The sequence below is a fragment of the Sceloporus occidentalis genome, unplaced genomic scaffold, assembly GCF_023333645.1.
Source record: "Sceloporus occidentalis isolate IW3139 unplaced genomic scaffold, rSceOcc1.0.p SCAF_104, whole genome shotgun sequence".
Lineage (NCBI taxonomy): Eukaryota > Metazoa > Chordata > Lepidosauria > Squamata > Phrynosomatidae > Sceloporus > Sceloporus occidentalis.
Genome location: NW_028317084.1, coordinates 2,829,276 through 2,856,187, shown reverse-complemented (window position 1 = coordinate 2,856,187; position 26,912 = coordinate 2,829,276). Strand labels below are relative to the sequence as shown.

The window sequence follows — 26,912 nt, the reverse complement described above, 5'->3', positions numbered from 1 at the left end:
AAGCAATGTGAATATGTTGTAAAAATAATTTTCAGAAAAAAACTAACAAGATTGTGGGGAAAGTGGAAATACTAGGACTAGGGCATTTAGGACTAGGATTGGGGTAGATACCAATAACAGGAGTCACAAGAGAACATAGAGAGAGGTGGCAGGAAAATGATTCTTGAGTTCATGAGAGCAAACAATGAAACAAAGGCGGGATACAAACCGCCATATAGTACGTATAGGATACTTACTAGGGTTAGGAAGGGGCGGTGCTTCCGCACCCCTCTAACCCTAGTACGTATCCTATACGTACAAGATGGCGGCGCCCCTTCCACATGGGCGCCGCCATCTTTACGTACTGGACGCATAGCGTCCAGACGTGTCGCGGCGCCTATGATGTCGCGAATGCGCCAGCGGCGCTTCGCGACGTCATCAGTGCGCCGCAAGAAAAAGCTCCGAAATTGAGCTTCTTTTTTGCTCCACGCGGGAGCCGCGCGGTTTGGCTGCTGCAGCTCCCGCGCGGAGCAAACAGCGGCGGCGGGGAAGCCCCGGAAAGCGGCGGTTTGTATCCCGCCAAAGATGAGAGAGTGAAATCTAGTGTGAACAGCCAAAAAAGAAAAGAGGCTAATATTGGAAAGGAATAGTGAGACAGCAATAAAGATAAGAAACTTCAGAACAGGATAAGAGACTAAACTGAGAGTAAAAAGGAAAGAAAAAGTACTGAGAATAAAGAGATGAACCTGCTACATAAAGGAACAGCTATGTTATGAGCTTAAACTATTTTTCTCCACATGTTAGATAGGTGAAACCAAAATCCTATGATACTCTGACAAGGGCCTTAAGACACCTTCCTCTGCTGCCAAACAAGTATGCACAGGTAAAGACAAAGTACAGTGAAAAAAGATCAGGATAATTTGCAGCTAACATTCATACAGATGGCCTCTTTGAAATGTCTATCAAAAGCAGGCATGGGAATCATGTGACTCTCCAGATGTGGTTGTACTACAACTGCTAGCATTCTTCACCTATGCTGCCTAGAGCTCATGGAAGTTGCAGTCTAACAATATCTGGAGAGCCATATAAAACCCATTCCGATCTAGATTTATAACTGTAGCTCATTATACAAGAAAGCAACTTATCAAGTCTTATGGAGGTACTTGGAAAAAATTAAGTGGAAATGATAATATGCATTTCCTTTTGCAAAAATTATGTATGGAAAGCAAACTACAAAGAAGGTCTGCAGATTATTTCTGCTTCTTTTATATTTACTAACACTAGCAATGTAGGTAATTTAAAATGGCTGAGCCGATTTAAATGCTCTTTTGAAAGAGCAAATTATCTAAAAATACAAATGCCAAAATACCTGAGGGAGGCATTTACTAGAGCTAGATTTGACCAGCTTGACACCGTGGTAAGATATGGAAGATTCAATGGTATTCCTTATAATGAGCAAATCTATCTGTGGAGACTGAGAAATTGAGGATTTAGCTCATATTTTATTCAAGTGTAATCTGTACCAACTGGAAAAAGATCAGTATCTTGGTCCCTATATCAAAAGAACAATGTTTTGGGATACCCATGTCAGAATCTCTTACTTCATGAGTGGCCAAGATTCAAAAATATCTATTATCACAGCTCGGTTTTTATGCAAAGCTATACAGTCGAGAGTTAGATATGTGAGGTCAATTGGGGTAAATAGCAGAGGTGATGAAGAATTCTGATGTTCAATTTTATTACTTTAAGTATTATCATCTTAATGCTGTAATACATTCATTTTTTTTACCCATTTTTGTATCTTGAACCTGTGGTATAGATTTTTATGATCAGTTTTATAACTATGTCTCATTTTTAGGAACTGTACTTCTAATATCTTCATATCTTCAATCTCTCTCTCTCTCTAAAGGCTCCTTCCCGTCGGACTTCAAACATGCTCTCATTTCCCCAATTCTGAAAAAACCTTCTCTCGACCCCTCCTCTTTGTCTAGCTATCGTCCGATTTCTCTTCTCTCCTTTCTTTCTAAGGTTTTGGAACGGGTTGTTTATTCTCGCTGTCTTGAGTTTCTTGAAGCCAACTCCATCCTCGATCCCTTTCAGTCTGGTTTCTGCCCAAGGCATTCCACAGAGACAGCTCTCACTAAGATCTCCAATGACCTTTTACAGGCCAAGGCTAATGGCCTTTACTCTGTTCTCATCCTTCTTGATCTGTCTGCAGCCTTTGACACCGTTGATCACTGTCTTCTAGTGGATATACTTTGTGACCTTGGGTTCTCAGACTCTGTTCTCGACTGGTTTCGATCTTATTTGTCTGGCAGATCTTTTGCAGTGGTTGCAGGGGACCAGACTTCTTCTCCTGTTCCCTTATCTGTTGGAGTTCCCCAGGGCTCTGTTCTGGGTCCCCTTCTGTTTTCTCTCTACACACTGTCCTTAGGTAAACTCATTAGCTCTTTTGGTTTTTCCTACCATCTGTATGCCGATGACACCCAGCTGTATCTTTCCACCCCCGAACTTTCTCCAAGGTTTGAACAGCAAGTTTCATCATGTCTCGCAGCTGTCTCGCAGTGGATGCACCATCGGCGTTTGAAGCTCAACATGTCCAAGACGGAGCTTCTTGTCTTTCCTCCTAAGCCCACCCTTCAACACTCCTTTTCTGTCTCTGTGGACAACATTTCTATTCAACCAGTCCAGCAAGCCCGCAGTCTTGGTTTTATCTTTGATTCTTCTCTGTCATGTATCCCTCAGATCCAGACCAAAGCCAAGGCTTGTAGATTCTTTTTATACAATATTGCCAAAATCCGACCATATCTCTCTGCCTCTACTGCCAAGATCCTGGTCCATGCCCTAGTGATCTCACAACTCAATTACTGTAACGTTCTCCTGGCTGGGCTTCCTCTCTCTCACCTCGGTCCTTTAATTTCTGTCCAGCATTCAGCTGCACGCATTATCACATCCACCCACCGCTCTGACCACATCTCTCCTGTGTTGGCATCCCTTCACTGGCTCCCACTCCCTTTCCGCATTCAGTATAAGCTCCTGCTGTCAACATTTAAAGCCCTCCATGGGCTGTCCCCTCCTTACTTATCTGACCTTATTTCCCCATACCTTCCCACTAGGGCCTCCGTTCTGGTAGTCAAGGTCTGCTGTCCCAGCCCAGGATTTCCTCTGCCCCATCTCGGATTCACCCCTTTTCACTTGCTGCTCTTCACTCCTGGAACCTTCTTCCCCCGCGAACAAGAGCCATCACTTCCTTAACCAGCTTCAAATCAGAGCTGAAGACCATCCTGTTCAGAGAAGTGTTCCCAGGCATTGCATAATTCTCACTTGCTATTTGATGTTCTTTTGTTGTCTGTTTTATTCAATCATTTCCTGTATTGCTATGTATTTTATATGTATTATCTTACTAGACAGGCCCCTTCCCCACCACCACTCCCTTCTCCTTCTGTGTCGTGTCTTTTTAGATTGTAAGCCTGAGGGCAGGGAACCGTCCAATTAAAAAGCTTGTATGTACAGCGCTGTGTAAATTTACAGGGCTTTATAAATAAAGGTTAATAATAATAATAATAATAATAATAATAATAATAATGTACTTATATTGTTTTACATTTATATGACATCCATACATTATTCTATATACATTTCAGATTCTGTGTTATTACATTTTAGTGCTTTTCTAATTGCTATAAAATTTCTATAGGATTTTATAGTTTGTTTTACTTGTTTTAGTGTTATTTTGTGTTAATTTGAAATGGCCTAAGGGCTAATCAATAAACATTTCTTCTACTAACACTAACACTTTTACATTAGCATTTCCACTTTTAAAAATACACTCACTGAAGCCTTCCCAACCAATAACAGACACTACAATTAATTTGCAAGGAAAATATGATAAGAGATGTTTCAAAGTAGATTTATTAATCCAAAATTAAATCAAGAGCAGGTGCCATTCAACCTGCAATGCAATGGAAACTACTGTGAGCTACATCCAGCAAAGTCAATATTGAGAGAGGAAAGATACTACAGTTCAACAAAATGTGGAAGGCTGTAGGCTGCCTAACGGTGAATTAAATAAATGGGCAACAAGCAGCCTTTTAACAGAAATCATTGGCAGCTAAAATTGATCTCTTCTAGGCAGCCAATTTATTTCATGTGCTTACTTCAGAACTGATTAATGCAAACAAAAACTAAGCAATTCTACCCAGGAAATTAAATCAGAACTAGATCACAGTTGGAATCCACAAAGTCATCATGGAAAAGGTCTACCTGTAATTCTTTGCATTGTAAAAGATAAAAGCAAAAAGAAGGACTGAAAGGAAAGTCTGAAGCAGGACAATACAAGGAATAGGAACATGGAATGTAAGAATCATGAATCGAAGGAAGTGAGAAATGATTAGATAAGAAATAGAATATACAAACTTTGCAATACCCAGTGCAAGTGAACTAAAGTAGGAATGTGACATTTTCAAAGCGAAAACTGCATAGTACTTAGTGGGGAAACGAGTGTCTCCAAAAACAAGAAATTGAGTACTTTAATGGCATGGCATGTAGCAAAACAATCAGAAGATATAATGTAAATTCTGACTGATTTAATATGACAAAGATTTATAGTTTTTTTGTGGGGTTTTCGGGATATGTGGCCATGTTCTACAAGAGTTTCTTCCTGATGTTTCACCGGCATCTGTGGCTGGCATCTTCAGAGAATGCTTACCTGGAAAGGAGATTGTCTGGAAATGTCAGGAAGAAACTCTTGTAGAACATGGCCACATAGCCCGGAAACCCCACAAAAAACTATGGATGCCAGCCATGAAAGCCTTCAACTCCACAATATGACAAAGAACTCAGTGAAAAATCTATCAATATGACCGCAGTTCAGGTTTAAGCTTCCATCACAGAGGCAGAAAAGGAAGAAACAGGAAGTCTCTACAAGAGCTTCCAGGAAGAAACTTATTAAAACAAAACATGTTGATCATAATAAGAAACTGAAATTCAAAAATAGGGAACAAAGTAGTACCAAACACTTGGGAGAATTTGGCCTATGATTAAGAAATAAAGCAGGAAGTAGTGAAGCCACCAGTTTGTTCACATTATAAAAAAAAAACCCACAACCCTCTGCACAACCAATTAATCATCAAAAGTCTGTTTAAATAAAAAGGTCTTTACCTCCTGGCAAAATGGAAGCAAAGAGGGTGCCAGCCTAATTGTCCATTGAGGGAGCAGGATTTCCATGGCCCAGACAGGCCATGTCCTTGCTGGACAGTCCTGTAATGGTAGTGAGACCAAGTGGAAACATTCTACCAAGGACTTGAATGCGTTAACACAGGGAGATATGGTATTTCAGACAGGCAGGACTCAGCCCTACCAATATATTATAAATTGGGAAGCAAAAGATAGCAATAGCAAGTACATTTCTATACCACTTACTGATGTACTAAGCAGTTTACAAAGTATAAGCTAATTGCCCCCAACAAGCTGTGTGCTCATTTTAGCAACCTATGGAAAGATGCCAGGCTGAGTCAGCCCAGAACCCTTGGCTGGTATTGAATTCACAACCTTGTGGTTTGTGAGTGAATGGCTGCAGTACAGGCATTTAACCACTGCGCCACCAGGGAAAAATTCAATTTTTTGTGAAAACAAGACATGCCGTAGACCAGGGGTAGGCAACCTGCGGCCCGTGGGCCGGATGCGGGCCGGCAAGGCCTTGGGTCCGGCCCCAGCCCGGTCCTGCCACCGATTGCCGCCGGGGCCTTTGGCCTCTGGTGCGCAGGGGCAAGGGAGGCAATTGTCTATAGACGCCTCAGAAACATGCATTTATATTAACATTTTTTTAAAAATCAGCAATTTTTTTTACGTGTCCTCCACTTTTTTTAAAAAAAGTGTCCACCATTTGAAAATGTTGTCCTACATTTGTCCCGGTTTATTTATTTATTTAAATCGATTTAAAATTATTTAATTATTTATTTTTTGGCTTCAGCCCCCCAGTTGTCTGAGGGACAGCAACCCGGCCCCCGGCTCAAAAAGGTTGCCTACCCCTGCCGTAGACTATGGCACAAACCATGAACTATTAAGATAAAAAATTTGGGCTGCCACCACACTACAAAATTAATGCAGTGTGACACTGCCTTGTCATGGCTCCATCCTATGCAACGATGGGAGCTGTAGTTTGCTGTAACAACAGAAATATCTGGCAGAGATGGCTAAATATTTCACAAAACTACAAATCCCACACTCCCATAGCATTGAACCATTGTAGTTAAAGCAGTATCAAACTATATTAATTCTGTAATGTAGATGCAACCCTAAGCTTAAAAAGAACATTCTGGTCCAAAACACACTGCATAAATAATCCAGTTTGAGACCGCTTTAACTGGCCCGGCTCAGTGCTAGGGAATCCTGGGTATTGTAGTCTATTGTGGCACCAGAGCTCTCTCACAGAGGTGGTTAAATGTCTAACAAAACTAGTTCCCAGAATTTCCTAGCACTGAGCCAGGGGAGTTAAAGCAGCCTCAAACTGGATTATTTCTGCAGTATGTTTTGGACCTAAACCAATCATAGTGACAAGTTACAGTCTAAATAATATCCCTGGAGAATTTAAAGACCATGTAACGATCAGATCTGCTCCAAAAAGATCTAATTGACCATGAACCAGAACAACTGTGGACCTACACTCTGGATAAGAGGCACTGTCAGGATAAGAGAATGGAGAAACAGAATGATTTTCCACTGGCAAGAGGGGTGGTCAGGCTACATTTTATCACCCGACCTGTTTAATTCATATGCAAAACATATCAGATGGAAAATTAAATTAAACACAGAGAAAAGAGGCATGAAATCTAGTGGATCAGTAACTTTCCATATGCAGATGGCACCATATTACTAGCAAAAAACAGCAAAAAGATTGGAATGACTATTGATAAAAGTTAAGGAAGACGATGCAACAGCAGGGTTACAGTTGAACATTTTGAAAAAAATAACTAAGAAAAATAACTATGAAATGCAGCTACGAAGGAACTAGGTAAGATTCTTAAATGTAGAGACATTGCTGAATACCAAAATGAGAGCCAATGAGGTGTAGTGGTTGGACTATGACTCTGGAGACCAGGTTTTGATTCCCCACTCAGCTACTGGGTAACCTTAAGCAAGTCACATGCTCTCAGCCTCAGGGGAAGCCAATGGCAAACCTCCTCTGATGAATCTTGCCAAGAAAACCCCATGATAGTGTCGCCATAAGTCGTAAATGACTTGAAGGTACACAGCAACAGAAAGTGAGGAAGGATCATCCATGCCAACAATATTTCTGATTTCTATGAATGGATGTGAAAGCTAGTCAGTGAAGAAAGCTAATAAGAGGGGGGAAATAAACCCATCTGAAATGTGATGCAGAAGGAGAGTTTCGTGGATACCATAGACCACCAAAAAGAAAAATAAATCGGTATGAGAACACTAACTGAAGGTATTGTATTTGGACACATCATGAGCTTACAAGATTCACTGGAAAAGATGACAATGCTTGACATAGTCATAGGCAGTATGAAAAGAGGTGGACAATATTACAGATGGATTGACTGAATAAAGAAAGCCATGACTGTGAACCTGCAAGATCTGAGAGAAAGTGTTAGTTACAAAGTCTTTTGGAGGTCTCTCATTCTGCCATATGACAAAGGCAACTTGATCACACATAACAATGACCGCATAAATAAGAAAGGAAATTATGAAAAAGAAAAACAGATGAAAGGTTTGGAAGCATTAATCACAAGTAATGAATGCCAACTGTTGCATTCACTTGAGTCTCAAGCAGGGAAAAATTAAGCCAAAATAATTATAAATGTGGTTATTCTACTTTTTACTTACTGATTACTTGTTTGTGTTAATATGGGCATGATTCACACTTGGGTCACCACAAACTACCCATTCGTTATTTAATAAGTTTAATCATAAGTTAGGAGGAGGGGTCTTTTTTGCAAAAAATACTGCTCAGGTAAAGTTAAAAAGCAATAGTGAAGCCACAGGAATGGGTTGTTTTAACTACTACTCAAAACCTAATTATACGTTAATGTTCAGAACTGTACATTTAAAAAAAAAGTGGTAGGGCAGGGTACGAGGCAAATTTTCAAACGAAAATTGCATGCTCAAAAACCACTGTCTTTGTTTTAAATATACAACCTACTGAAGAAATCGCCCATATTTCTACACAAGCCAGCTTGTTAATAGAAGGGGGGGGGGGGCAAGGTAAGGGCATGGTTAAACAGCATTTATCCTTGAACTACAATAACCTGATTTACAGTATGGCCTAATTCACTTTGCAGTAAATTAAGTCCCTACAATGTTTCTATTTCTCCTAAACAATGGATTCAGCCCAATTAAATGATTATAGTCTCCTGTGAAACCCTCACAATCTCATTAAAGGAAACAAATGCAGAGGTTTTTATGACACACCAGTCACTCAAGTATCAATATGACAAAGATAAAGTTCTATCAAGATAATAAAGTATGGGGTGTGTATGCGTGTCCAATTTTATTGGAGGTTAGCTAAGTGTCACTAAGTATCCAGCAAATTATTTGCAGTTGTAAAATAAGACAGTGCCCCCAAGATCTACATGAGGCACATTTCGATTGTACACATACGGCCTTCTACTAGGAGGCCTCAGAACAGCAGGATCTCTGCATCTGTGCTGTAATGCTCATATTAAGGGAAATTAAGCTTCAGGAAAAGAAAGGATGCTTTCAAAGTGACCAAAATTCTTAAAATTCTTCAGTCAAACTTGTTACTAAACAGTAATTAAGAACATCAATGATCCTTCTAGCTTATTTTTTTGCAATGGATGGAAAAGCTACATTGGTGTACATCAGATAGCAGACAAATATTTTAAGATTTCTGGAGACAGGACATGATTCCAAGACTCTGTCTTAAACGTATTCTAGCCTGGTATCTAAATTAACATGAATTTAAGAAAGGCTGGGTCCTGGGCTTTAATCAGCTTTCGGAAACATGCATTCAACCATAAATGTAGTGAGACAACACCAGTAGATTGACAATGGATTTTAGAAATGATACTTCTTTAACATATTTGTTAGTGCCTCCCTTACTGCTTGCACCTAATAGTATTATTCACAATGAATATATTTTTATTTCAGGACAAAAACAGCATTAAATTGGAATAATTAAAAACCCAGCTGTTTGGATTTCCTAACCACTTGTGTGTTGTTGTTGATGTGTGCCTTCACATCGTTTTTGACTTATGGTGAACTTAACATGGAGTTTTCTTGACAAGTTTTGTTCAGAGGGGTTTTTCCTTTTGCTGTCATCTAAGACTGAAAGAATGTGACTTGCCCAAGGTTACCCAGTGGATTTCCATGGTTGGGTCGGAATTCAAACGCTGTTTTTCAGAGTTGTAGTCCAACACTCAAACTACGGTATTAAACCACATTGGCACTTACATGTACATCAATATAGATTACTGCATTCATTACTGTATTTATTCATTATAAATTACTGTATTCAAAGTAACAAAAGCATTTATATTCACTCAATAAAACTGCTGCAAGCTATCTAAATGGATCTAAGTCTCAAGAGATATTTTAGCCAGGTTGCTAGGAATGAGGGACTGCTCACTGTATATCTAGAAGAGAATTAATAAATAAATGATTTGTAGAACTTAATATAAGAATAAATAAATGCTTTATTAAAATGAATATCAGCACTTTTATATTCTAGCTGTTAAAGACAGGTAACATTTTTGCATATTCTTCTGATATTTATGTTCACAGCTTGCTCCCAGTAGTTCAGAAAGTATATGTTTCAACACAAAAGCAGAGGTTCCATAGACTGGCTTGCTAATTATTCATGACAAACACTTTAGCCCAGGAAATTCTTGCTTACTAATACTTTGCAAGAGAGACATCTACTGGTTTTCAGTTGAAATGTCACATTCCCTTTTTACTGCTATCTGAAAACAACATAAATGTGTAAAATTTCCATATATATTCAACTATAAGTCAGCTTCATGTATAAGTGAAGACCAGGTGTCAGAATTATGGATTTTGATATAACTCATGTATAAATCAAAGGTAAAACTTAGGGGCATGTAACAAAGATTGTAAGGGATGAAGGAAAGGAAAATTATGCCAAAGCATGCTGCTATTTTACGTCCCAGATGTTTAAAAAGGCCAGAAGCAGCACCACAGTGTAGTAGAAGTGGGTAGGTGCTTCTTTTATGGTGGGCAAAGCTCTTGCCTTTCACTATTCTACTCAGAAAAGGAGATGGTTCTTATTTTGATAAGAGTTAAGGTACAGTACTTACACCGACCCATGAATAAGTTGACCCAGATTTTTGGGGGTGATCTTCTGACTAACATTTCTAGACTTATTTATACAGTAGTCTTCCTTTCACCACATCACCAAAAGCTTCTCATACCAATATTTATGGTCCAAGTGCTACAATGCCCTCATTACAATTAGTCAAACATTCAGGTTTGAAAGTGATGGATGCTCTCATGCCTGCCCTAGCACAAGCCAAGAGGACAGAGTCAAACAGACCTTGTCCATCACCCACTTGACACTCGCTGCTTGGCGTGCGTTTTGAAAGCCTGGTAACCCTATGCATGACAGTGACATTTATAAGAATGAATAGCTTGGGATCTACAAAATATGTGTCATGGCTGCCATGTGCTTACCATTTACTTATTCTAGTATTTCTAGGTACACTGCAAAAACAAGCTAATGGAACTTATGGTTATCACTGTATTTGGTTGATAAGCTAGTTTGCCAGACTGCAAATTTTGGAGACCCAATTTAGAAGACACACACTTTGCAGAATCAGTCCCATAGTAATATTGCCTATAAACATACTTATTGTTAAAGAATGTAGAATTCTCTCGCCTCTTTGTGAATCCAATTGGCAAAGTTTGTAGGTGGATATTATATCTTCGAGCTCGATTCTTCAAGAATTGTACCTGATGGAAAAAACAATTACTGACAGTCTGAGAATCTTAAGCAATTGCATTATTTAGATTTCCAACATCACCTTATCCCCTACAGTGAGGTTACAAGACATTTGGAAATGTTCATTCCATCTTAGATTAAATCACAGTCATGTTGTTACTGGTCACTTAACTTTGGCTTATTAACTGTAACCAACCAAGCCTGAACCACAGATATAGGATGGGTGACACCTGGCTGAATGAGACTACATGTGAAAGGGATCTGGAAGTCCAAGTAGACCACAAATTCAACATGAGTCAACAGTGCAATGAGGCAGCTAACAAGGCCAATGCAATGTTAGGCTGCATCAATAAAAGTATAGTGTCTAGATCAAGGGAAGTAATAGTGCCACTGTATTCTGCTCTGGTCAGGCCCCACCTGGAATACTGTGTCCAGTTCTGGGCACCACAAGTTGAAAAGGATGTTGAGAAACTGGAGCGTGTCGAAAGGAGGGCAACTAAAATGGTGAAGGGTCTGGAAACCATGTCGTATGAGGAACGACTTAGGGAGCTGGGGATGTTTAGCCTGGAGAAGAGAAGGTTAAGGGGTGATATGACAGCCCTGTTTAAATACTTGAAGGGATGTCATATTTAAGAGGGAGCAAGCTTGTTTTCTGCTGCTCCAGAGACTAGGACCAGGAGCAACGATGACAGCTACAGGAAAAAAGATTCCACCTCAACATTAGGAGGAACTTCCTGACAATAAGGACTGTTCGACAGGGGAACACACTCCCTCGGAATGTAGTGGAGTCTTCTTCCTTAGAGGCCTTTAAGCAGAGGCTGGATGGCCATCTGTCAGGGATGCTTTGATTTAGATTTCCTGCATGGCAGGAGGTTGGACTGGACGGCCCTTGAGGTCTCTTCCAACTCTATGATTCTAGGGTGGGTTACAGACGGGCAAAAAGGGGTGTGTTCATGACGTCATGAAGGTATAGCCTTCAGACGGCCCTTACCTGAATGCCGCCATGAACACGCTGCCCGCACACCCCAAGCGGGAAGAAGCGGCATTAAAAAGGTGCTGCTTTTCCCCGCTTCTTTTCTATATACTGCGCAGCTGCGCATCTCCGTCTGTAAGCTGCTGCACCGGTACGCCAGAATTGTTACGCCGCTAATTTAAGTTGCCCATTTAAAAGCTCCGAGTCAGCTGCGTCGCATAATGAGTCGGGGTCCTGGAACATGCGCAGTTTGCACCGAGGCTCTAATTAGAGCGTTAGATGCCATGCAGATGTGGAAGCTGCAGCACAGCTGCACTCTATTTTAATGCTCGTAACCCTAACCCTAGAGCAACATGTACGCATGCACTGCTAGAATTGGGGAAAGTTTGGAATTTAAAGTGAACCCCTACACACATTCCTGTGCCATTTTCACCTAACAATAAAAAAACCCCCAAAACTTTAAATATTTACATATGTACAAGAGAGGTGATGGGGGATGGCAGGGGGACAGCGGTGGCAGCGGCGACAGCTGTGGCTGTGCATTGCAGATTCAGCAAGAGCGTGGGGACCAATGGAGAGGAGGCATCCATGATGCTGGTGACACTACCAACGTGCAAGCAGACAAGGATGCCAACACCAGCTGATCACCAGCTGGCAGGAAACCACCATTGTTCTTGGGCAGAGCGAGGGAAAAAGTTTAAAGGGACCTGGACGCTTTAAATGTGCACATAGGCTTTCTGCCGCCGGTGCTGAGCGCCGCAGCTGCGCAGCTGTGCATCCGCCAGCCGGCAAAAGAAAAAAAAGCCCCGTTTTTGGCCACCCGTGCAGAAGCTGCCTCTCTCTTTGCAGCGTCCTGCGAGGCGGCGGTATGGAAACTGCGAGTCAGAAACGGCCCCAGGTGAGGCGTCTTCACTGCCCCCCATGTGGAAGCCCCATACACCTGAGCCACGCCCCCGGGGCGGGCGGTCTGGAGACTCCGTATTCAGCAGAATACACCTCCAAGACGTCTTCCCCTGCCCGTCTGTACCCCGCCTATGATTTTGTTTTAATAAACTATAAGGAAGATTATCAGGTTTAGGATTTGCATGTCAAGCTAAACTTGTTAATCTAACTCAGAAACATAACCTTCCAACTTTTTTATGACATTCCTGCAGGATGTATAAGTCTGAGGCTCCCTGCAGCATGCTCTTTTAACCTTAGCCATGCTTTAGTATAACAGCTGACTGAAGCCAAGGCAGACTAATGAACAGAATGAGAGATGTGTATTATTTCTCTAAAAACCAGTTTCCAGGTAGATCTTGGATTTAATATTCAAGGACTGATAACGGTATGCAATAAAAAGTGGTTTGTTCAATTGTTTCTTTCTCCAGATAATTTAACACACCTCAGATATAGACTAGGCAGCAGTAAATCTCAAGTTAACACTTTTTCTTGGGAACAAACTGATTTCAATTGGGTTTATATCTCAGTAAGACATAAACAGAAGTGTAGTTTAAGATCCTACATATTTCTTAAGTTATAACACTGGATGAACTGAATTACTCCTTTGTCTTCATTCACCCTTCAAATCATATTAGATTTATGTGCTATTAAAATGCACACTGTGCAGTAAAAATAATTCTTAGATTCAAAAGCAGGCATCTGATTGATAATATTAAAGAACAAGTGAAAGACTTATCTTTTCCTACCTGCCCTTGTGCCTCCAAATAAGAAATGGCCCCTACCTGCTACCCAAATTTCACCACTTCTTTGTCTGTCTCTGTTCAATATAACTGTGGACTTTCTCTCTGAAACATCAGACACCAAGCCACCACCCAAATAGTAAAATCTGAGCAAAACCAAAGCGCTCCCATTACTTTCCTGGCGATTCTCAACATTCAAGCTATATGGAGACATACTTGCTGCTTCCGCCAATGGCAACTTGTGACCCTGCAAATACTGTTGGACTTCAGCCCCTATTTTGTACAATCACAGTAGCTGATAGTAATATGAACTGTTGTTCATTAACAATTGGAGGGGCACAAGTTGCCCATCTCTAACTTAGAAGTAAAAAGAAGGACAAATCGATTACCTTACAAACAGTGTAATATAAAGTGGGTAATATTTCCTATATTACTTGCCATATACAACCTTTATGCTCATTTAGTTAGGGCATAATTACTGTCAAACTCTACCCTTAATCATACATTCTATAAAGATTCCAGTATTGATATAACTGTTAGCACAATTAGTGGAGATGTGTGAACGTTTTTTAAAAGCACAGAATAAGCTCTTGGGAACGCACTGAAGTTTATGTTCTGATTCTCTAACAATTGAGAACACAGTTATGTCTGTCACATAGGGTACTTTCAAGCTGAATGTTGATGAGATGGAAACATTCCTTCTAAATGACTAATGCAAGTCTTCATCAAAACCGTTCCTGCAGTCCTTGAGATCCAAGTTGCAGCTCCCTGATCCAAGTAATAAAAGTTAAGATACAAACAATAAGCACTAAATAGACTGCCACTTCTTCCATAAAGAATGCTGTTATCTTATTTTTATTCCCTCTAATGCAGGCCACTGTTGCATTTGCTTCTCTTAACTTCTTTCTAATCTGATCTGAAGGATAAATAATTTAAAACTGCTATAAAAATGTGCTATGCTTGAAAGTACAAGACAGAGATGATCTTGATAATGGAACTGACAAGACATTAATCACAAAATGTGTCATCTCTAGAGATAAACACAGAGAAAACAACATTTAACTGTGAGAGTTTCCAAACATTACAACCAGAAGTGTTGAAGGGAGGGGAGAATGTAATCAGAATATATGTATAGATGTTGCCTGACAAAGACATTTCACCAATGGCTCCAAAATCTTAAGGCATAAATAATATCATAATGTATGGGCATGATTCAAGCTCTTTTGGGGGGAGGAGCATGGAGGGACAAATACTTCAAAGCATGTTGTTAGAAGGGTTAGCTTGCAGCTGTAGGCATTCTACTGGGGAGCAGACTTGGCAAAGAGGCAGGACAGAATATTTCTGAATATCCCTACAAGTCTCATATAGTATACCAACTTTGAAATACAGCAACACCTTATGTAATAGACTGTAAGTGGACATCATGTGTAAGTTGAAGGCAAGTATGGGGCCAAAATTATGGATTTTGCTTTGACCCGTGCATAGGTCGAGGATAAAATTTAGGGGCATATAGCAAAGGATCTAAAGGATGAAGCAAAGCAAAACAATGTCAAAGAATTTACAAAATTCCCAACAGTTTCCCATCTCTATTGTGGGGAGTGATATGGTTGAACAAGAATTTTATATTAAATACCATTAAAAAGCATTGTAGTAAGATCAGCTTCTCACTCAGTACTCAGACACACTCTCATAATCCACTGTACATTTATTTACAATAATATATGTACTTACTGCAATCACAAAGTTGTATTAAAAGAGCATTGGTTATACTGAATACTTTTAGACCAAATATAGTAGACTAACAGCATGTTCTCATTACAGCACTGACACAGGGCTTATCACTGCTGTTGCTATTATTTAAGAAGAGTTGCTTATGAGAGGGTGGTTAAGAACAGAGAAGTGATTAAAAGGGGGCATACAAATACTTCCACACATATTTCACATGTTAAAAATGGTTGAAAAGCATCTTTCTCCTATCTGTAGGTTTTCAAATTAATGTTTGCTTTCAAGAGTGTCGTAAACTATGGTGTATGTATCTGTGTAATGTGTACAGATAACGCTCAGTAAGGCAGACAACAATAGGAAAAGAGTAAGACCAAATTACAGACAGATATACTCAGTCAAGGAACCCAAGCCTGAGTCTGCAAAGCCTGAGCAAGGCTGTTGATAACAGGGTGACTCTGAAGCTTCTCATTCATAGAGTCACCATAAGTCAAAGCCAACTTGATAGCAGCTAATAACAACAATAGATTCTGGGTCTAATTGAGTGTATTTTTCAGTTCAAAGTTTAATGGGCCCCTTCACAACTATAATGCTACAGTATATTCCTCTGTAACTGCCATGGCAGCATCCCATGGTAATCTGAGATGGGAATATAGGGATGGGCATTTAGAATTCTCAGACAGAGAGTTCCTCTAGAACCTCATCAGGCTACAAACTTCAGGATTCCATACAGTACAGCCACAACAATTAAAATGCAATTGTAGTGATATAAGGACCTCTGGGCTAAACTTTTAAATCAGTTTCCTTCTAGGGTGAGGAAGATTCTAAATCAGCTTCCTTCTAGTTTAAGAAATGTAGTAAACACAACTAGTAGTATGATCAAGAAGACTGTGCATACTTACAAATTTATTGCTTTTTGGTTTATGAGAAATATCATCTCGACCAGCACTATCAGCCGTTCTTGCCACATCTTCCAGAAACCTATAATCTGAAATTAATAAGGAAAGTGCAATTTGGATTTAAAACAATTTGAATATGGGTTTAAAAGAAGTTTGAAACTGGCCGTCCCATTTTTAACATATGAATTTCATGGATGGCATTAGTGTGATATTTTGCATACATAGTATATTCACAGTGGGTGAAGCAGACTAAGTCTTGCAAATTTGCTTTGCCTGTTTATTACTGTTTTTAATAGTTTGGGTGGCTTTTCATTGAACTAGTTTTGATATGAACCATCTTAGCATTTGAAAAAATCCTCCTATGGTGCTCACACTTCACAAGCTCTGATGATCCCAACTCTAAGGATATGCTACTCCTAGGATTCTCACTGGATCTCCTTCCTCCAAATTGTGTGTAAAGCTATTCTTTGAATAATGTCTGTTATCTCTTAGGTTCAAACAGTCAGTGTTGGCATAAGGAAGGACCAAATGCAGTAATGTTAAACAAATAAGAAAATACAGTGCACCCGCATTATTTGTGGGCATGTTTTACATGGCTTCCAGCATATGCTGGAAGCCGCGTCGGAAAGAAGGGAGGCACGCGCCGGAAGAAAACAATGGTGTGCACTCCTGTGGCGTGCATCCCACACACTGCCACGGGCATGAGCCCCATTCATTTGAATGGGGCTTGAGCATCTGTGTTTTTTCCCTTATGTGGGGGGGGGGGGGGGGGTCCGGAACAGATCCCCTGTGTAAGGGATGGGAGGATAGTATGTATTCAGTACAACTTAACATGACTTACGAATCGTGTATCATACTTTACCTTCCATCCCACAAATACCTGTAGTTACCACTTCTTTTATAACTATATCATTAACAAACCAAATCTCTACCTAATACAATCTTCTCTCATGGAAACTCCCTTGGATACTGACCATTTGAGTCACAATCTCCTACAAACCCCATGTAAGAGGAGGATCACTGCCTGTGCCACCTCCCGAAATCATTTACTCGATAGTTCAGTTTTCAGAATACTGTAGTTTGAGATTTTCAGAAGCACTCTTACCACTTAGAAGATTTAAGTCACTGAACTCATTCACGGAAACAAAAGTTGTCTTTTCTCTGACACCATTACAGTTGAGTGTGGTTTTATGCTTTTTCACACAAGCCAAACTGAAAGTACAGAGAGAAAGCAAAAAATAAAAATACTGACAATTTGTTCTCAGCACCCCAAAAGAATACAGCAGCAAAAACCTCTATATTTACCTGCATGAGCATTTCATACAACGTGGACACCGATATTTTGCTTCTTCTGTGTTACATATTTCACATCTTAAAAGAAAACAGCAAAAACAAAACATGCTTATACTTCAGGAACATGGTTGTGTTCTTAAGAAAAGCCTAATTTCCAAAAAGATACCCTCAAGTTGGAACACAGTAAAAACAGAAGCTATATTTGTTAAGAAAAATTATCCAGAACTTTCTCTAGTGCTTTTAAATGGTATTTATGACCTCATAGCCAGTTACATGCTCTCGGTATCTCCCATGAACTCATTCTTTATAAATTAGTAAGGGGCATCAATATGCTTCCAGAAAAAGTAGCTGAGATACATTTATTCTGAGCAACCTGAAGGTTTCAAACAGGATGCCAACAACCTGCTAACAAGCTGTCACTATCTGGAATGTACACAAATATTCCCCAGCTGTTACAACTACACTGTCCTTTTCTATCCATGGGCATGTTGTCTTCTTGCCTGCTAGTCACTGATGGCATACCATCTTAATAGCAGAGTCCACACACTTTATATAAGAGTTACTTATTAAAAAATATGCCGTATCAGTGTATGTATATTTGTGCTCTCAAATGAACCCTTCAAGAACATGAGATGCTTGTTTGCATGAAGTACCAATCTGCCATATACATACTAATCGGAGCATGACAGCCTTACTTACATGACGTCATCTCCATTTTGAGTTTAATGGCTGAGCATTTTATCTTCTCAGAAGCTCCAAATGTCATAATGCTTTTGTTTTAGCATTTGTAGAAGTGTGGTTTGAGGTCCAGGTCAAATTGACCCAGGCTGAAATTTAATGTAGTAAATTCTGGGAAACCATTTACAGATCAGGCAAGGAACAACAGAGTACCATTAACTCAGGCACTTTTTTCCCCTGCAACTATTTTTGGACAGACATCCATGCCTTCAAAAGTTGCCTTACTTAAAGAAAAGTTAATTACATAGAGAAAGAAATTTAACAACTGTTGTCTATGTTATGCCATATTCCTGCAGTGGACCTCAGGGAAGAATAACTGAAAGCAAACACACAAAAACATCACATACTGTTTTGACAGAGAAAGGAGAACAATTCACACCTGTTTTCTATTCACAATACTTGCAAAATAACAAGATGGTGTACAGTTAATACCTTGAAGGGAAGAAGTAGGACTTACCATTTTATCACATACTGTATATACTTGACAATCAACCTCATGCATAAGTCATGAGCAGGTTTCGGGGCCAAAATTATGGATTTGGATAAAACCCATGGAAAAGTTGGGGGTAAAACTAAGGGGCATGTAAAAAAGATAGTAAGACTGTAAGCCTGAGGGCAGGGAACTGTCTGAATAACTATCTGTAAGCTGCTCTGAGAGCCTTTAGGGCTGTTATAAATACTATGTAAACAAATAAATATAAAGAATGTAAAGGGCATAGCAAAGAAAAACAATGCCAAAGAACTTACACAATTTTGAGAGGCATAAACTGTTTGTGCTCATCTTAAAGGATGGATGGATGGATGGATGAGGAAGGAACCACACAAATAGTGGCTGTGCAATGTGTGGGGGAGGAAACCAGGAGCTAAGAAAACGCATCCATGTAAAAAAGAATGAAAAGGCAAAGCAAAGAAAATGGTGACCACGTTAGTAGTGTCAATAGCTGTTAGCTTTAATATGGTAACTTTGCTTGATTGTAACCCAGAAAGGCTCACAAATATACACAAATAGCTTACTCAGATCCCTCTCAGCCTGATTCTTCTCAGCACTCCTTTGAGGGGAAGAACCAAACAGCTTCTGCCACCACCATTTTCCTGCCCAGGAATTCAAAAAGATCAGAAGCAGCATCTTGGCTAAGGGGGTGAGGGGCCAGTGCTTCTTTTAGGTTATCCCAGGATGGACTAAGTGTTGCCTTTCGACACTATATTCAGAGAAGGGACTGGTTCCTTTCTTAACCAAAAATTAAGGTTTTCTGGGTTGATTTTTCAACTAACATTTCTAAACTTACACTTGAGAAAACCCCAGCCATAAAATGGAGTTTTACTTTATACCCCATTTGGCCTTCACCCAGATTGGATTGATGTTGTTTGTTAATATAAATTTGTGAGATTTTAATTGTGATCTGTTTAGAGATTATTTTAACTATTACTTGTTAATTGTTATTTTATGGGGGAGAGGGAAATGTGGGTTATATTCAAGGTATTGTTGGAATTTTATGTAAGCCACTCCGACTGCTTGTACAAAGAAGCATGATATAAATAAAAGTTTTATTATTTTTTAATTATGAATACATACAGCATTTCAAAACTGTTTTATATAGATACAATTCTGAAATTGTTTCCTATAGTTAACGATTGGGGAGGGAGGACTCTACAGTGTTTTAGCTATACCTCTTTACTGACTCTGAATCATTCAAATCACAATGGACTGGATCCAAAACTTAGGTCCAAAACATATGGCTGAAATAATCCAGTTTGAGACTGCTTTAACTACCCTGGTTCAATGGTAGGGAATTCTGAGAAGTGTAGATTTGGGAGACATTTAGCCATCTCTGTTAGAGAGCACTGGTGCCACAATACACTACAATTCCCAGGATTCCCTACAACTGTGCCAGGGCAGTTAAAGCAGTCTTAAAATTGATTATTTCTGCAGTGTGTTTTGGACCTCAGTTACCCTTAAAAAAACACCTAGTGAACTCAATAGGATCAATCACACTGATTTCAAAAGGACTACTCTAAGTGACACTTAGTGCTGTGTACCTCTTTCATATTACAGCAGAACCAATGGGGGTTCAACAGAGTGTAACGTAATACACCAGGAAGCCTCTTCTGTATTTTCCACTGCCGAGTGCCTACTAATATTATTCACATCAGGTAAGGGAGTCATGCTGCCCTCCAAAAGTTGCTGGATTGCAATTCCTAACTTTTTGCACTATTGGCTATCTTTGCAAGGAGTGCTGGGAGCTGTAAACCAAAACATCTTAGGCCCAAACAGACAGCCCAAAACAAAGTTGCTTCGTGTCACTTTGGAGGTATGCTGTTTAAATGACACACGCATCTTAAGAGGCCAGAAGCTGCGCCAAAGCTGTGCTCCAGTCCTTAGGACTGGAGCATGGCATTGGTGTGGCCTCCGGCCTCTTAGGACACATGTGTCATTTAAACAGCATACCTCCAAAGTGGCCCGAAGCAGCTTTATTTTGGCCTGTCTGTTTGGGCCCAATGTTACTCAACATAGTGATCCCAGGATTGGTGCTGGTCCCCAAGCCATAGGCAGTTGGTTTTTGGCAAGCTTCCAAGAAAGAAACTGCCTTACCTAGTGGGGACAAATATGGTGCCCTTCCATGGTTCAATGGGTCCTCCATGTCAGATGGTCTGACAGGCACTGTTCTAAAGACTGATAATGACTCCCCGATATGCATGAATGTGTAGAATGCAAAGCTTTTGTATGTGAATACAGGGGTAACCCCATTATGTTCAGTGAATCCAACCATCATCATGGTTAAGATACAGGGGGTGATTCGGTGTCAGTTATTTAGCAGGCCTGCAGCTACACACGTCTTCCTCCTCAAACTGTGTGCTTCTTGAGTCTTGCATAAAATACTAAGTCATATTTTGCTTGTGGTGAAAAGTACTTCTATCTTCATCCGTACCTTAGTTGGTGGCAAAGGCATGTCAGTGGTCACAAGTAAAGCAATTTGGGGGTCCAAGATGGTGAGTCAAAATTGTTCTCAAACTGTGACTCAGGACCCGTAAGGGGGATGAAGATTTGGAGGCCCTGATCTCCCCCTTTGCCTCCTCTTTTCCTTCCGAAACCTATTCTGTCCTGTAGGGGAAGAGACAGACAAGGAGGGCACTTTGAGCCTCTGCCTGAAGGAGGAGAGCTATTTTCTTATAAGATGTTAAAATGTGAAGATACATGAATATGTGAGTGAAAATATACACACTAAAGAAAATATTGTTATTCATATACTGTCAACTGGGGGTGTGTGACATCTGGATGTAGATGTAAAGGGGGTCACAGGGTAGAAAGTTTGAGAATCACTGAACTAAGCTTTACATCAATATTCACTTCTTGTTGTTAGTATGAACAGCTGTTCCTCTTTGCAGCCCATAGCCTGAAACTTGTTTGGGTTAATTCTTCAATAATGTTAGGGCTTAGTTCAGTGGAACTGACCATGCATGATATTACTACTACAAATAATAATACATTTTATTTATAGCCCGCCTCTCCCTACGGATTGAGGCAGGTTACAACAAACAAGAATAACAGTAAAATACAATATACAATGTATATGATATTTGCTGTTCCTTCAAGAAATTAATCTACTTGGCAGCCTGTCCTCATTGCAAAAAGGGGAACAGGATGGATCCTTCTAGAGTTCTTTCTCCTAGGAGCAACAAACAGGATTTGCACCCAGAGCTTTGGGTGCATTTGTTTCTCGGAGGGGAAAAGGACAGCAAATTTGTTAGGCATTGGGCTGCTTGAGGACACAATGCAAATGTTGAAAGGTGTTTTAGCACAGTGGACAAATGAAAGGAACAATTTAATTCAGTCACGGGTTTGTCACTAGTAAAGTACTGTACTGTATAATTTTAAGCATTTGTCTTGCTCAGAGTTCTATATATTGCAAGCCAACAAGACATCTTAATAAAAATAAATTCATCAGAAAAATATGGTTAAGGACATAATAAAATGCAAGAGACTGTGTGGCGCAGTGGCTTGAACGTTGGACTATGACTCTGGAGATCAGGGTTCAATTCCCCGCTCGAGCATAAAAACCCACTGGGTACCTTGGTTCAAGTCACACTGTCTTAGCCTCAGAGGATGGCAATGGCAAACCCTCTCTACGGAAACTTGCCAAGAAAACCCTATGATAGGGTTGCCTACTTGGAGGCACACAACAAATATAATACAATACAGAATGTGGCATAGTGGTTTGAATATTGGATTATGCCTTTGGAGACCAAGGTTTGATTCACTGCTCGGTCATGAAACCCACTGGGTGTCCTTGGTCAAGTCACACTCTCTCAGCCTCAGAGGATGGCCATGGCAACACACCTCTGAAGAAACCTGCCATTAAAATACCATTATAGGTTTGCCTTAGGGTTGCCATGAGCTGGAAAGAAAGGCACACAACAACAATTTGTGACAGTATATGTCATATATTTATATATATGTAAATAAAGCTTATGAAATGAATTCCTGTTTATATTAGTGTTTGCGAGCTTTTGTTTGGTAACACCATACATTTTTCTCGAATGTCCTACATTTTGTGGCGCCTTGTCCTCCTCCTCCTCCTTTGCATTGATGACACCTGTTAACACTGAATGTAGGCTAATGGCCGAAGGCAATGCAAAAGTCCTAGGCATATGAAAGTCAGGGCAGGGTTTGACTGTCCCCACTGGGTGACCCTGGGCAAGTCACACTCTCTCAGCCTCAGGGGAAAGCCAAGGCAAACCCCCTCTGGACAAACCTGCCAAGAAATCCCTCTGAGAGGGGAGGGCCACTTTAGGTCTCCTAAAAATGACTTGAAGGCACACAGCAAATATAACATAACATGTGGTACAATGGTTTGAGCATTGGACTACGACTCAGGAGATCAGAGTTCGAATCCCAGCTTGGCCATGAAACCCACTGGTCGACTTTGGGCCAGTCACACTCTCTCAGCCTCAGAAGAAAGCAATGGCAAACCTCCTCTGAAGAAACCTGCCAAGAAATCCCTCTGATGGGGCCACTTTAGGGTCGCCATAAGTGAAAAATGACTTGAGAGCACACAACAAATGTGATATAAACGTGCTGGGTGCCCCTGGTGGAGTCACACTCTCTCAGCCTCAGAGGCTGGCCATGGCAACCCACCTCCGAAGAAAGGTGCCATTCAGACCCCATGGCAGTGTGGCCACAAGTGGGAGACGACTGGAAGGCAGGCAGACAGCCCCACAGCCCCACACTCGGGCCCCAACCTTTCTGCTGCACGTGGTGCCCAGTGGGGACCCCTACCAACAACCCTCAGGGCTGGCAGGCAGCTGAAGAAGGCTGGAAACTGGATCCCTTTGGGGCAGAGAGCTAAGGAAGGGCCGGCAGGAAGAGGCAGGGGGAACCCAAAGGCTCCTACCTCTGTGTCGCCATCTTCCTTCTGGCGCCCTCAGGGACACTGCTGATGCTGCTCTGGGCCGCCTCCTCCTCCTCCGCCATGATGGGCCTCCGCCTTGTCTGCTCCTCGCGGATGCCTAGAGAGGCTCTGAATGATCATGGCCTGTGGAATCCAGACACCGCCCCCTGGCGGCAGCCGGGGGAAAAGTCCTCCCGCAGAGTAACAAAAGGCAGTGCCTTCTTCCCTTACTTACCAATGGTGCCCAAACTCTAGTCTTCTAGGTATTTTGGACTTCAGCTCCCAGAATCCCAGAATACTGGCCCAAATGGCTGTGGCTTCTGGGAGCTGAAGTCCAAAACACATGTAGGACCAGAGTTTGGGAATCACTGCTTGAGGCCTACCCAAACCATGGTCCAAAACACATTGCATTAATAATAACAACAACAACAACAACAACAACAACAACAACAACAACACACTCATCCCTCCATGTTTGCAGCTTTGATTATTCATGGATTTGATTAATATGTTCTCTCTAGGAATATCTAGGTCCTCCAGTGCATCTCTATGGTCAACTTTAAAAGCTGCACTGAAAGACCTAGAGATTCCTAGAGAGAATACTCTACCAGGCCTTTGTAGCTCCTCCAGGGCAGTTCCATGTAGGGTTGCCATAACTGTCCACTATTACCAGGGACAAAATGTAGGACATTTAAGGTCCTCCATTTTTTCTTAAATGTCCTACATTTTGGGCTGAGTTTTGTCCTGCAGTTGTCCTACAGTTTGGTCTAGAATTTGTTCCACATTTTGTCCCTGGTAATAGTGGACAATTATGGCAACTCTAGCTATGGCCAGTGTCTGTCAGACATTGGCCAGAGTCTTGCACTGGAGGACCTAGAAATTCCTAGAGAGGTGTCCTCTCAGGTAAAAAAAACACACAGTGTTTTTGCTATTTGTTGTTTTTACATATTCATAGGGGTCTTGTGCCCCTAACCCTAGCAAATATGGAGGGACAAGTGTAATAATAATAATAATACCCTGTTTTCCCAAAAATAAGACATTATACCCATAAAATAAGCCATAGCAGGATTTCGAAGTGTTTGCACAATATAAGCCATACCCCAAAAATAAGACAGAGATGTTTATCACACTATGCTCTTAAAGAGCTACTATTCCAGTGTGACTCCTCTAGCAGCCTCCTGTTGCATGCTGGGATTGGCAGTTTTAAGGAGCTGAACTTCTCTGTCTGAGAATTCTAAATACCCCTCCTTAAAACTGCCAATCCCAGCATGCAACAGGAGGCAGCTAGAGGAGTCACACTGGAATAGTACCTCTTTAAGAGCATAGTGTGATAAACACCATAGTGATAGTGTCACAATAAACTACACTTTACAGAATGCCCTGTCTCAAACCAGATTGTTTCTGCAGTGGATTTTGAACACATGACTTTAGAAGACCAGGATTTGAATCCACTCTCTGTATGAAGCCTCACTGGTTGACCCTGGGCAAGTCACACTCTCTCAGCCTCAGAGGATGGCAAAGGCAAAGTCAACGTGAAGAAACTTGCCAAGAAAACCCAGGATAAAATTCACCTCTTGGGTCTACTTTAGTCAGAGAGGACTTGAAGGCACAGAACACCAAAGTCCTGTTCTTCGTCAAACAGTGATACATGTACCTTTATTTGGCCAACCAAAAATGCACAAAACACTTGATGCATCATGCGTTTTGTGCTTTTTTGGTTTTGTGCATTTTTGGTTGGCCAAATAAAGGTACAGTGTCACTATTTTGTGAATTTTGGGTGTTTTTGTAGTTCATACCAACACGGCTTCCCCTTGTTGTTGTGTGTCTTTAAGTCACTTCTGGCTTATGCTGACCCTATCATCCACTCAATGACCGTGGACAAGTCACACTCCCTCAGCCTCAGGATGGCAATGGCAAACCCATTCTGAAGAAGCTTGCCAAGAAAACCCCTTGATAGGTTTGCCTTAGAGTCGCCATAAGTGAAAAAATGACTTGGAGGGACACAACAACAATCTGGGGTTTCTGGGGCTGAGAGAGTCACCCAGTGGGTCTCTATGGCTGAGCCAACTGAACCCTGGTCTCTAGAGTCATAGATCAGCTCTCAAACCACTGAGTCACACTGGCTGTCAATTACAGTGCTATGCTTCCACTTTAATTGCCATGCCTGCACCCAGCAGAATCCTGGGATGTGTAGTCTGTGGAAGCTCAGCTCTCTGGCAGAGAATTTCAAATTCCCCTCCCTGAACTGTAAATCCCAGGATCCCACAGGTTGGAATTGCAGCAATAAAAGTGGAATCATAGCTGTGGCCTGTAGGGTTGTAGGAACACATTAAATCCTTAAATATAACAGGTGCATGCGGAGACTCAGGAACCAATGGGAAGAAATGAAAGAAAGCCGTCCCTTCCTGGGTATGAAGCGCTTGAACTCAATGAACCATTGATAAGCCAGCCATGGGGTGCATCTGCACAGTAGAACTAATACAGTTTGACATAACTTTTAAAGTATTGTAGCTCCATCCTATGGAATCTTGAGATTTGTAGTTTTACAAGGTCTTTAGCCTTCTCTGCCAAAGCATAAGGGTGCCTCACAAATCTACAACTCCTAGGATTCTGTAGCATGGAGCCATGGCATATAAAGTGGTGTCAAACTGCATTATTTCTACAGTGTAGATTTACCCATGGTCACAGAACGTAATTTTTTTGTGCCAAAATATTTGCAAACCCCCTTCTCATATGTGCATATATACAATGTGTGAAATGTAACACATGGAAACAATAATAATATGAAGCTGAACTTGACTCTAAATACCACAAGCTTCTGTTTTTGCTGTATAATAAAACAACAGAATTACTACCCTTCCTTCAGTTGTTTATATCTTCTCCGAGAACAGACTGATTTTCCATTGAAGCAATCCTATCTAGGCTAGTAATTCTTGTATTCATGCCAATGGTTTTCTCGATATCCAAAGAATCAAGAGTTGGTTTCACTGAATGCTTGGAAATAATTTTTTTTTAGAATAAAAAGTAACATAGTTGGGCATGCTTTAGGGGTTAAACTATACTGTTTGTGTAACCCACATCACTTCAGTGCAGTTTTATGTTTCGCAGAATGCAAAGCTGTAGAGCAGAGATTTTATGTGAGCCAGCATCAGATAACCTGAGAAGCACTACTGTAAAGGGCTGAAAGGAATAACAGATGAAGCCATGAGAAAACCAGAATATATGACAGGTACCAATAGTACAACATCTAAAGTATGGTCTGGGAAGCCTTCGCCATACACAGGCACTGGTCATTATTTT

The 26,912-nt window shown here is 40.8% G+C and overlaps 1 protein-coding gene across 5 annotated transcripts in view; it reads right to left on the bottom strand.

Moving 5' to 3' along the window:
- ZNHIT6 (zinc finger HIT-type containing 6) overlaps window positions 1-23,718 on the bottom strand; it is an 84,770-nt gene extending 61,052 nt beyond the window's left edge. For 2 of the 5 annotated variants that reach the window (XM_089497590.1, XM_089497587.1), the window contains exons 1-5: window positions 23,616-23,717; window positions 17,500-17,565; window positions 17,300-17,406; window positions 16,198-16,283; window positions 10,826-10,929 (exon numbers count right to left, since the gene is read on the bottom strand). In XM_089497590.1, coding sequence (XP_089353716.1) covers window positions 10,826-10,929; window positions 16,198-16,283; window positions 17,300-17,406; window positions 17,500-17,565; window positions 23,616-23,695 — 443 coding nt within the window. In that variant the 5' untranslated portion in view covers window positions 23,696-23,717. Of the gene's footprint in view, window positions 1-10,825; window positions 10,930-16,197; window positions 16,284-17,299; window positions 17,407-17,499; window positions 17,566-21,152; window positions 21,326-23,615 lie in introns of all 5 variants that reach the window. The other 3 variants (XM_089497591.1, XM_089497588.1, XM_089497589.1) reach the window with 3 other exon arrangements.
- Window positions 23,719-26,912: the final 3,194 nt, after the last annotated feature.